Source organism: Artibeus jamaicensis, unplaced genomic scaffold (genome assembly GCF_021234435.1).
Source record: "Artibeus jamaicensis isolate MK-2021 breed Jamaican fruit bat unplaced genomic scaffold, CSHL_Jam_final scaffold_537, whole genome shotgun sequence".
NCBI lineage: Eukaryota > Metazoa > Chordata > Mammalia > Chiroptera > Phyllostomidae > Artibeus > Artibeus jamaicensis.
In genome coordinates this window covers 41,392,361-41,404,576 of record NW_026522047.1, presented here as the reverse complement: position 1 = coordinate 41,404,576, position 12,216 = coordinate 41,392,361, and the positions used below count along the sequence as shown (strand labels likewise).

At 55.2% G+C, this 12,216-nt stretch overlaps 1 protein-coding gene across 2 annotated transcripts; it reads left to right on the top strand.

Annotated features, from left to right (window-relative positions):
• Positions 1–2,958: 2,958 nt before the first annotated feature.
• Positions 2,959–12,200, top strand: TBXA2R (thromboxane A2 receptor). 2 transcript variants are annotated; one of them, XM_037165306.2, is made up of 3 exons: positions 2,959–3,346; positions 7,852–8,719; positions 10,415–12,200. In XM_037165306.2, the coding sequence occupies exons 2-3, from the start codon at positions 7,934–7,936 to the stop codon at positions 10,658–10,660; spliced, it is 1,032 nt and encodes a 343-aa protein (XP_037021201.1). In that variant the 5' UTR covers positions 2,959–3,346; positions 7,852–7,933; the 3' UTR covers positions 10,661–12,200. The 2 variants fall into 2 exon arrangements, with proteins under 2 accessions (XP_037021201.1, XP_037021200.1); XM_037165305.2 differs by having other exon boundaries at positions 7,825–8,719.
• The last annotated feature ends 16 nt before the right edge of the window (positions 12,201–12,216 follow it).

The following is a 12,216-nucleotide window of genomic DNA, read 5'->3' as shown; positions in this document are numbered from 1 at the left end:
ACCTCACTAGTCGATCGCTACCAGAGCAACCTCAGGACCCTGTTGGCAGTAGTCACTACCAATTCACCCGGAGCCTGCTTCCTGTCACTGAGTGCAGGGCAGACCAAGGAGGCATTCTGGTGCCTGGTTCTGGGCTTGGTCCTCAATTGGGCAAGGCCCCATTCTGATGTCACAGTGTGGACTGTGTGTGGCTGCGGCAGCCCAGCCCTGACCTCGTGCCAGCTCCACGCGGCAGGATTAATGTCCACTTGGGGAAACAGGATCGTGAAGGCCCATGTGTTCAAACCTAGAAAGTGGCAGGTGGGGTTCGAACCTGGATTCCAACTCGGGGAACCCCACCTCCCAGAGCACCGCCCATGTCCCAGCCTCAGTTTCCCTGCCTGCCCCCAGCAGAGTCCTCCCAACCCCAGTGACCCCCCAGGTGGGGGGGAGGGGGGGGGCGCCCAGTTGGGGAAGGCACTGCCTGAGGGGCCTGGGAAGAAATATGACTTCCTGGGGGAGGGCTGCTGAGCAGAGGAAGAGGGCGGTGACCCTCTTGCAGGGGGAAAAGGAGCAGCTTCGCCCAGGGCGGGAACACGGCAGTGCTGAATGCAGGCTCCAGAGCTGGACTCCCCAGGGCGCTGTGGAACCACACAGGGTGACAGCTGAGCAGGGACACGAGCTGCCTGTCCAGGAGACCCCTCAGGCAGACTGGAGGCACCGCACCACCCAGCTGCCCCATTACGTCCACCCTGGCCTAAGCTGCCCCCAACCCCCAACCCAGCTTCTTCCTGCCTTTGGCTGAATCCAAATCTAAAAATAGATGCCCCCTGCCTGGTCCCCCACCGGAAACCACAGCCACGGGGGGCATGTCCTGAGCCTGGCCTCTGCTCCTGACATCTGGCCCACCCTCCAGGCCAAGTGCCTTCCAAGCCTCATGTACCCATTGAGCTAGGAGGGGGGTAAACAGAGGCTAGAAGATCTCCAGTCACCAGCCCAGGAGGTTGGAGGAAGCCCAGAGCTCAGGTTTGAATCCTACCCACGTGTGGCCTTGAAGGTGTCATTTCCTCCCTCTGGGCCTCAGTTTCCCCCATTGACAAAAATGAGCATCTTTACCTCATTCAGTGCAGAGCTGCAGTGAGACCCAGACTAAATTCAGTCAAGTGTGCGTCTCTGACCCTGCCCTGGCTGTTCCAGAAGGAGCATTGTCCTTCTTATCTCTGGGCAGAGGAAGTGGGAATGGAACCGTCCCCCTCCACCCCCTCACCCCCGCCGCCATCTGCCCCAGCCCCACATCCTCTCCCCACCACACCGCCCTCACTGCAGCTCCCCGAGGCCTCGCGCTGTCTCATCTCCAGTCTTACACGTGTGGTTTCTGCCAGTCTCTTGCACCTGGGAACTCCTGCTCATCCCACAAAGCACCAGTTCTCAGACGTTCTCCCCACAGGGTGCCTTCCTGGCTCACCTCTGGGCTCCCCTCTGTCTCATTACTTCCTCTGGCCCACCCATGACTGCAGGGGGTTAGGACTGTGTCCAGCTCTGTCTTTCTCCAGCCTGGGGGTTTCTGAGAGCAGGTCTTGTTTCCAGTCCTACTTGGGGCTCATAACTGTCCCACCAAATGGGCTGGACAGAGAGTTGCCCTTGAGGAGGGATTGAAGGGGAGCGAGATTGCCTGGGAGATCAAAGCTTTACAGAGGAGGGGTCCTTGGAACCAGGGCTCTTCCAGAGGCAGGGAGTTGGAAGACTTGCCAATCAGGAGAAGTTGGGGTTAAATGTCTCAGGGACTCAGACAATAGGATGGAACAGGGGAGGGGCTATCTGGAGGAATGGGGGTGTGAGCCAAGGCCTGGAGGACGGAACTTGGTGGGCGGGAAAGCCCGAGAAGGGGCTTCCCACCAGTGCCTAGGAGAGTACAGGGCTAGAGTCAGTCTTCACTCTAGAGTCAGTCTTCACTAGGAGCCTGCACTCATATTCCCCTCCCTGCCCAAGGACTGGGTGGGGCGGGCTCAAGGCCAAGCTAGCTGGTCTCGGTCCAGTCTAGGCCTAACTCTGGGTCAACAAGCCCAAGGTCGCCCCTCCATGCCTAGACCTCTGGACCCTCTCAACGACCGAAGGCCCAGGACTAGGGGCAGAAAAGGCCTTCAAGAAGCTTCTCACTTTCCTGCAGCATGGGCCAGCCACCACGTGTTTACTGTAGCTGGGCCCAGCCTGGTCATTTTGGGCCAATGAGACCCAGAGCCCCAAGTGTGTCTGTGGCCTTCAAGGAAGTCGACCCCACCTGGGAAGCCCATTCTGGAGCCCTGTTCCTGCTCCCCAGCCTCAACCTGGAATCATCCCTACAGTGACAGACTCCAGGCCTTCCCCTCCCCACACTGGGGCCCGGCCCCCATGGGGGGGGGGGCAGGGAAGCAACCTCCCCACCCAGACTGCAGGCTGTCCTACACCTGGCCCCAGCTCCGTCTCTCAGCCTTTGTCCCACTGCCCCGGCTCAGGCAGCACCCTCTCCCTCAGCCCCACACAGCCCTCTCCGCTCAGCTGCTCCAGGCAGGCCTACCTCAGGAGGCTGCCCACCAAGTTGCTGGCTGGAGAGTCTTGTCGCCCCTCCCCTCTAAACAGCCTGCACTCAACCCCCAGCCCTGGCAGGAACCTCAAACCTACCTACTGTGTGCCAGACCCAACCCCAGCGGGTTCACCAGCTCTCAGCCTGAGTGGGGGTCTGGGCACCCTGGGGAGCTGACCCTACCTTACACAGAACATGCCTGCCCCGGCCCGGCCGGTGCTTCCCAGACCATGAATAATGCCGCGAGAGCTCCTGAAGGGGGCCCTGGGGCAGGCCACTACACCCCTGCCTCTGTGATCTGGTGTCCCTCGGATGTCCCTTCCCCAGGAGGCTGCGCATTCTCCTCTGGGGCTGGGGAAGCCCCGCTGACCCCCATCAGCAAAACCCCGGCCCGAGGGGGCGTGGCCACAGCAGGGGGGAGGGGCCGATGAGAAGCAGGAGAAGGGAAGGACAGAGACCGTGAGAGAGGAGGTTAGTGATCGACGGGGTGCTGCCTGTGGAGCGGAGCCGGATACCGACTATTTTTAGCCCCAAGGACCCCCCTCCAGCCTCAGAGGGGACCTAGCCCTTCCTGCTTCACGGCAGCCCGCGCACCGGGCGTCCTGTGCCTCTGAAGACGTGGCAACCCCCAGGTCCTCTGTGGGCCCGCCCCCACTGTGAGTCTGTTTCCCCGGCAGTCCAGGTCGCCCAGCTCCCTCCATCCCTCCCCGGCCCCGGGCCGGACTAGTGCCCGCACGCCCGTCCTCCCGGCTCGGGCTCCCGGACAGTGCGGCGACCGCAGCGGCCCCATCCATTCATCATCGCCAGGTGAGGACACAGCTGTCCAGTTTAGGGGCGGGGCGTGAGAGTGGGCAGGTGTTGCTGGAGTGTTTCCTGCTGTGACCTGCCCTGTCGTGGGTGTGTCACCCTGGGCGGTGACAGCAGCCAGGTTCTGGGTGTCCTGGGAAGTTGATGAGACCAGGTCTGTGTCTGGAGGGTGACCTTGCACTTCTGCTGCCTGCCCTGGCCAGTGTGCAGCCGAGTGTAGTCGAGCATGTGCTTGGGTGTGAGTTCTTCTGAGTCTGTACGGGGACATTTAGGGCCCTATGGTGCCACAGGGAGGGTGTGGCTGGGAGTGAGTGTGCGTGCGCATGCAGTGATGGGTTCATATGATCACCATAACTCTCGTGTCCATCAGTAACCACTGGCCAGAGGGCTGGGTCCCCCCCCATCTCACATCCACCCCCACCCATCTCACATCCACCCCCACTTTTGGCCTTCCTGACAGCCCCGAGCAGTGAGCACTTCTCGGAAACCTACCGAACAAATTAGAAACCGAGGTTCAGAGGAACCCCATGCACCTGGGCCCAGGTTCAGCTCTTACCTAGTTAGACTCACTACACTCTCTTGGGTGGGGTCCTGGTTAGTGTTGCAAACAGGAAAAGTTCCCGGAAACTGAGCCTTGTGGTGAGGGGAGTTGGGTGTGGGCCTGGGGACTGCAGCTGGCTCTGTGTGTCTGCATGTGTGTGTGTGTGTCTGTGGCCACACGGAGGTGTGGAGGGAGTCCACGGGCAGCTGGATGTGCCTCGGGGCTGGGCTGGAACTGGCTGATGCAGGTTCTGGCCTGGCCTCTTTACTTTCATGCCAAGGGGTGTCGTCGTTGGTCTCCTGGACTCTAGCAGTTAGAAGACAGGAAATGTGGGCAACAGGCCGAGGGGCAGGGCCGGCCGAGGTCACAGGCAGTATCAGGCCCTGTACACCTGACCTGGAGGCACACTTGTGAACATAGCCAGGGGCAGGAAGGGCACCCCAGGCACCGGAGGCAAAGGCTCCTCGGCTGGAGCAAAGCAGGCCTGGGAAAACCATGCAGAATGCCAGCGGGCGAGTTAGTGTCCTCATTCTTCCCATTTCACAGAGAGGGAAACTGAAGCTCAGCAGTGTGGAGTCCCCTGTGTGTGTGTGTGTGTGTGTGTGTGTGTGTGTGTGTGTCCCTCCCCTGCTCAGCAGTGGCAGATCAGGGACTTCCAGCTGAGCTTGTCTGAGGTCATTGTCGCCCCTTGGGAAGGCTGAGTGGGCCCAGAGTGTGCGAATAGGCAGACCTGGGCAGGCTGGGGGGTGGGGTGTTGAGTGGCAGAGGGACTTGTAGAGAGATGGGTAGCCTGATGGAGGTGGGGGAGGAGAGTGGGGAGGGCAATAACGGTGATCAGGCAGAGGCGAGGCCTGATACTTGGGAAACAAAGAATCACATCCCACTGGGCCATGCGGGAGTCCTGTCCCTTGTTCAGCCTCCAGTAGGGAGCCAGTTGCAGAGACAGATTTCTGGAACCCAGGACCCAGCCAAACTCTCGCTGAGGTTCTGGAACCTCAGCCCCTTGGAATTCTGGACTCTGGAGGCCTTCCAGTTTTCACAACTGGGAGCTCATTCAAATTCCAGAACTCTGGCCCTTCAGAGTCTAAACCTCCTCACTCTGAGCCCTGGAACCCCAGGTTTGTCTAGCACATCTGGGCTGGGAATCTGGAGCCCATGCCTCCCACGAGGCACAGAGAGGGAGGTGGATCTCCCCGAAGGCCACAATATGCTGCTTCTCCGACCCGTGGCTGGGATGCAAACAGGTCCCCTGTAGGTTAGGGGCCCTGCCTGTTTTCTGGGCCAACGTGGGAGGGGAAGGGAGGCTTTGCCAGGTGCCTCTACTGGCCAGCTTGCCTGGGAAACCTGAGATAGCCCCTATCACCTAAACCCATAGGAGGGAGGACTGGAAACCGCAGGCTGTGGCCAGAGGGATTCCTGCCAGTTTCCAGCCTCCCCCAGGCCACAGGCTCTGAGTCACAGGTTTGTTCCCAGACATGGGAGGCATGAGGATATCTCAGGGGTGTGTGTCTTGGGTGAGTAAATGGTGCAGGAGCTCTCGCAGGAAGGCAGGGACAAAGGGACCATGAGACCCAAGAGGGGCTGGTCATTCCAGACAGAGGCCAGGGCAGTGGCTGCAGACACAGAACTATGTCCCCAGAAATGTTCCGAAACAGCACATACCAGCTCTTGAGGGAGGCAGCGCCCTGTTCCAGGAGGAATTCAAGTGCAGGTCAAGTCCGGGATGGCAAAGAGCACCCAGGCCTGGAGTGGAAGGCTAAGGTCACCGGTCACCATGGAAAGCACTCCCTCTGCCCGCTCCAGCTCCCCATGCCTCGGTTATCCCACTCGAGGCCCTGCCACCACAAAGCGGCTGTGGCCTTGGCACTCAGCCTGGATGGAAGTTCAGGGCAGCCGTCAGGAGCTCGATAATTTATGAGACTAGATAAGGAGCTGTGGAGCCAAGGGGCTGGGCCAAGGAGCCGATTGCAAGTGGGAAGGGGGGGCGGTGAGGGCTGGAGGCCACCTGCTGAGCACATTTGCAGGAATTGAGCACCTACCATGGGCTAAGTAAGCCCTGTACCCAGATGAACTCATTTCTACCATAAGCCCCATTTTACGGGAAGGGAAACTGAAGCTCACAGTGGGGACTTGAGGAGTCAAGGTTATTGAGATGGTACGTGGCACAGCCAGGGTTTGAATTGGGTCTGGTCAACTTTTTAGAAAATGTTATCCTCCCTTAGAAAAAATTCCAGTGATTATGAATCCCACACCCACCTGGCGCGGGCCTCCATCCAAAGGGCAGGATTTCAAATCACTGACACACATTATGTGTAATGAGGCCCGAGTGTAAATTTCCAGTCAGCTTGGGCTGGGCTGTGTGACCTTGAACAAGTTAGTTAACCTCTCTGTGCCTCAGTTTGCCCACTCTGCAAAAAGCAGATCATCATAGGACCTTTATGAGTTTTAACTGCCTGCCCCCTCCGTCCCTGTTCCTCCCATGGTCCCGCCTCCCACCCTTGCCCACTCTGAGCCCTCCCCCGGGTGCACCCTCGAGGCCAGCACAAGGATGACCTGTGGGGTGTGCCTGGGGTGGAAGGCTACTCCCATTTCCCTGGGTGGAATTCCACCTTGCCTGGTTTGTCCGTTTGGGGAACTGGAAGCTGTTTTTTGAATGTCCTCATTTTATTGCTACTTAACGTCCCCACCTCTGGCCGATTTGTCCCCACTTGCATTAGCCAAGCCCAGATGTCTGCCCAGTTTTCTCCACCAGCCCCACACTGAGTGGTGGGTCCCTGCTGTTGCCTTGTATAGCCCGTCCCTGGGGACCCTGTCACTCCAAATGAGCTGTTTTTGTTCCTAGAATGGAACTAGATTTCTGGGTTTATTTCTCATTATGTAAGCGATGCCTTGAGCCCTGGCTGGGGTTGCTTAGTTGGGTGGAGCATCCTCCCGCACACCAAAAGGTTGCAGGTTCGATCCCTGGTCAGGGTGCATATGAGAGGCAACCAATTGATGTTTTTATCTCAAATCAAAGCCTCTCTCTCGAGTTCTCTTCCTTCTTTTCTATAATCAATAAAACATATCCTCAGCTGAAGAATAAAAACCAAAAAAAAGCAATGCCATGAAATAGGAAAAAAAGAATTCACGTGATTTCAAAAAATTAAGAAATATTCAAAACTAAGAATACGATTGCAACATGTGTGAGGAAGGGTCTCCCCAAAACACCAGTGGGGTGGGGCCTCACCCTCAGGCACCCACAGGAAATCGTGACCTACGGGACTGAGCTCAGGCCTTCACGGGGGCCAGCGACCCCCGGCTGGCGGCCAGCCCCTGTTTGCCCGGACGCGTCCTGTCTCACTGTGGCTGAGATCTGTCCCGGATGCTGAAGTCACCATGGGTTTGGATGGAGACTGGCGGCAGGGAAACAAACTCAGGGAGAAGAAATCATTTGCTTGGGGCCACACGGCAGGCGCCAGGGCTGGAGTTCCACCTGGAGCTTCTTGGCCCTTCGCTTCAGCAGATGCTAACTGGTGTCCTGCAGGGGCACCGGGCAGACAGCACTGGTCCTAACCTTGAAGATTATTGGTTCAGGGGCAGGACAGAGCAGGGGGTAGTATTATAATAACAGTGAAGCTCAGGAGTGCAGAGTAAGATAAGTCAGGGAAGGCTTCCTTAAAAGGGGGTTATTTGAGGTGGGGTATTGAAGGCTGTGTAGGAGATCACCAGGGCCACTCAGATTAAAATGCAGACTGAAGCCCTGGCTGGGTAGCTCAGTTGGTTAGAGCATCGTCCCATGTGCCAAGGTTGTGGGTTCGATTCCTGAGTCCGGGCACATATGAAAAACAACCACTGAATGCATAAGTGGAACAACAAATTGAATGTTTCTCTCTTTCTTTCTCTCTCCCTCTCCCTTCTTCTCTCTCTCTAAAAAAAAAAAATCAACTTAAAAATGCAGAGCAAATCATCTCTCTGCCCCTACCAGGTGTGCCAGAAGCAGTGCCAACCTGCCCCCCTGCAGCCTCGGCTCCATGGGGTGGTGACCCCCCCCACTCTGCTCCAGCGCCATGTGGCCCAACAGCAGTGCTCTGGGGCCCTGTTTCCGGCCCATGAACATCACGCTGGAGGAACGGCGCATGATCGCCTCTCCATGGTTTGCCGCCTCCTTCTGCCTGGTGGGCCTGGCCTCCAACCTGCTGGCCCTGACCGTGCTGGCAGGCGCGCGGCAGGGCAGCTCCCAGACGCGATCCTCCTTCCTCACCTTCCTCTGTGGCCTCGTCCTCACCGACTTCCTGGGGCTGTTCATCACCGGTGCCATCGTGGTGTCCCAGCACGCCAACCTCTTTGACTGGCACTCCGTGGACCCTGGCTGCCACCTCTGCCGCTTCATGGGCGTGGTCATGGTCTTCTTCGGCCTGTGCCCGCTGCTGCTGGGGGTTGCCATGGCCTCGGAGCGCTACCTGGGTATCACGCGACCCTTCTCACGCCCTGCGGCTGCCTCGCAGCGCCGTGCCTGGACCACCGTGGGGCTGGTGTGGGCCGCCGCGCTGGCACTGGGCCTGCTGCCCCTGCTGGGCGTGGGCCGCTACACTGTGCAGTACCCGGGCTCTTGGTGCTTCCTCACGCTGGGCCCGGAGCCTGGAGACGTGGCCTTCGGCTTGCTGTTTGCACTCCTTGGCAGTTTCTCTGTGGGGCTGTCCTTCCTGCTCAATACCATCAGTGTAGCCACTCTGTGCCATGTGTACTACGGGCAGGAGGCCGCCCAGCAGCGGCCACGGGACTGCGAGGTTGAGATGATGGCTCAGCTCACCGGCATCATGGTGGTGGCCAGTGTCTGCTGGATGCCGCTGCTGGTGAGTGGCCCCTGCAGGGTCTGCCCCGGGTTCCGCCATCCGTGGTGACTGGGCCTCCATCCATCCAGAATGAATTTCAACCCTCGGGGTCTTGTCCATCAGAGAAAACGTGGACATGTGTTTCAGGGCCCACACTGGGATGACCTTCCTGGAGGAGCTCACAAGCCAGACACAGCAACCCTTAAACTGGGGCAGCATAAGACGACTTGTCTGCAGCAGTGCCCCAGCCTTGTCCAGCACACAATAGCACTTAGGAAACCATCTTTACTAGAATTTTAATATTATTATAATTTATTTATTTTGTAAAGGATTTTCTCTCTTTCTTTAAAGATTTTATCTATTTATTTTTAGAGAGAGGGGAAGGGAAGGAGAAAGAGAGGGTGAGAAACATCAATGTGTGGTTGCCTCTTGCAAGCCCCCCACTTGGGAACCTGGCCCGCAACCCAGGCATGTGCCCTGACTGGGAATCAAACCAGGGACCCTTTGGTTCCCAGGCCCATGCTCAATCCACTGAGCTACACCAGCCAGGGCTAATAATTTATTTTGATATTATAAAGTTTTAATGTAATGCATTTATTACAGTATGAATTAAACTATATTTAACATAATTTTATTATAATGGTTATATATACATTATCATTAATTCTTGTAGTATAATTATAATTCTTGTAGTATAATTAATACTTAGCTATATCAATTATCATATAATATGGTTACATATTTAATATTATCTAAGCACTATCTAATATATAATTATACATTATTAATACTTAATAGTTATGTCAATTATAAATACTTAGCTACATAAGTATATTACATATTATATAATTACACATAAAAATTTAACTATACATAATAAATAACAATAAATTAATTATTAGATAATTACATTGTATAATACAATTGTTTATATATAACTTAAATGATATATCATGTAATATTAAATGTAAAATTCAATATTTAATGAAATATATTAAAATAGACCCCTGGCTGGTGTAGCTCAGTGGATTGAGCACAGATGGGCCTGGGAACCAAAAGATCGCGGTTCGATTCCCCGTCAGGGCACATGCCTGGGTTGCAGGCCAGTTCCCAGCAGGGGATGCACCAGAAGCAGCCATACATTGATTTAAAATATATATATATGTGTGTGTGTGTGTGTGTGTATATATATAATTAAATAATTTCGTACACACTTTAATACTATAATTTTATAATATATTATGAAATGTTTATAAAATATAAAATGTTTACTAGAACAATGCTGGCTCTGATGGTAACTCCAACTGTTCGCACCTGCGAGCCTTTTTTCCCACCACATTTAGTTGTGCCCAGGGGAGGAGCTGGGAAAGAGTGTTATTTTGTGGCCACATCAACAAGCTCAGAGCCCTGGCTGGTGTGGCTCAGTGGATTGAGCACAGACTGGAAACCAGAGGGTTGCTGGTTCAATTCACAGTTGGGGCACATGCCTGGGTTACAGGCCAGTTCCCAGGATGGATTGAGCAAGAGGCAACCACACACTGATGTTTCTCTCCTTGCCGTCCCCTCTCTCTAAAAACGAATAAATAAAATCTTAAAAAAACAAACCTTCAGACCCACAGAGCAAAGCAGTGACAGAATCGGCACTCACTCTGTGCTGGTGGAGGGGCGGGGCCGGAGGCTGGCTGCTGCCTGGCTAACTGCTCTGACCCTTGACAGGTCTTCATCGCCCAGACGGTGCTGCGGAGCCCGCCAGCCATGAATGCAGCTGGACAGCTGTCCGAAGCCACGGAGAAACAGCTGCTCATTTACCTGCGTGTGGCCACCTGGAACCAGATCCTGGACCCCTGGGTGTACATCCTGTTCCGCCGGGCTGTGATCCGGCGCCTGCACCCCGGCCTTGGTGCCCAGGCCAGGTCACTGTCAATGCAGCCCCAGCTCAACCGGAGGCCCACCGTGGCATAGAGCCAGGGGCAGACATCAGTGGTGGCTCTGGAAGGACAGCCAGACAGAGTGCCCTGCTGCGCGTCCCCCATTCAACCTCGGTCCTCCCTGACAGTCACGTCCGCCCATTCTGAAGTCCAGGAGCTGGCAGTGTGGGATAGACAGAGGGTGCAAGTGGCAAGATTGTGAGCTATGTTCCATCAGCCCTGAGGACCCCCAGCTCTTCCCTGATCCCCTTTTCCAAGGCCCCTCCCTTCTCTCAGCCCCCTCCCAACTCCAGGAAGGGTGAGGGGGGGTGTAGGGGGGTGTCTGGAGGCAGTTAGACTTGTAAGCCTTCCCTTCAGAAGTCCTCAGGAAATTAGGGGTTCTGACCACTAAATGTGACCTATTCTCTGAGGAGCAGTTGATCCCCTTTGACACCCCAACCCGAGAAGGCTCTGTCTAGAAAAGATTGAATGTAAATGGGCAGGACACCCCCTCTTTTGCCAAAATATAACTCAGCCCAGCTTTATTTTCCTTTGAGTCTGGAAGTCAGTTGGCATTTGTGGAAGTTCGGTGCACCGTGTTGCTCTCCAGCTGTGCAGCAGCTGAGAACAGGACGGGGGAAGGGCAGAGGGCGGAGCCGCGTTCTGTCTCCTCTCCCCTCATCCTTTATCATGTCGGCTCTCCCAGAACCCTCCCTACAGCCCCTAGAGAGGGTCCTGGTATTAAACCCACTTTGCACGGGAGGAAAAGAAAAGGAGAGCCCTGCCTGGTGTGGCCCAGTGGATTGAGTGCCAGCCTACACACCAAAGGGTCACTGGTTCAATTCCCAGGCAGGACACAAGCCTAGGTTTAGGCTGGGTCCCCAGCAGGGGGCACACGAGAGGCAACCACACTGCTGTTTCTCTCCCTCGCTTTCTCCCTTCCTTCTCCTCTCTCTAAAAAATAAATAAACAAAATCTAAAAAGAGAAAAGAAAGGGAGAGATACACACAAGACCATGAAATGATGCCTGCTTCCTCCACTCTGGATGGAGTCATTCCCTCATAAGCTTATCATTTAGCCATTCATCCACCTAACACTCAGATTACCAGTGCCTTAAACAAACAGCACCTGACCCACAGTAGGTGCTCAATAAAAACTGACTGAATGGACGAATGAATGGAGCTTTTGAGGAGGGCCATGTATGTGCAAGTACATGAGTACATGCACAGTGAGTATTTGTAAAGCACCTGGCACACAGTAGATACTTAAGAAGCAGCCAGTGTTGTCATAGCTCCCTGGAGCCTCGTGCCTGTTGCTTCCTCTGCTTTCCCCCAAACTCCCTCAAAAACCTCACACCTGGTCGGTCCTGCCTGATGTGGCTCAGTTGGAGCCGTCCCATGAAGCAAAAGTTCGCCTGTTCAATTCCCAGTCGGGGCACATGCCTGGGTTGCTTGTTCGGTCCTAACTGGGGTGTGTACAAGGGGCAACCCATCAATGTTTCTCTCACATAAATGTTTCTCTCCCTCTCCTTCTCTCTCTAAAAATAAATAAAATCTTTTTAAAAAAGGATTAAAAGTAACAAAAAACAAAAACCACGACACACCTGGCTGC

Bases quoted from the DNA above. Each gene is read 5' to 3' on its own strand.
- TBXA2R (XM_037165306.2), top strand. From the start codon at position 7,934: ATGTGGCCCAACAGCAGTGCTCTGGGGCCCTGTTTCCGGCCCATGAAC. The intron at 8,720-10,414 runs GTGAGTGGCCCC...GACCCTTGACAG, and splicing joins TCTGCTGGATGCCGCTGCTG to GTCTTCATCGCCCAGACGGT.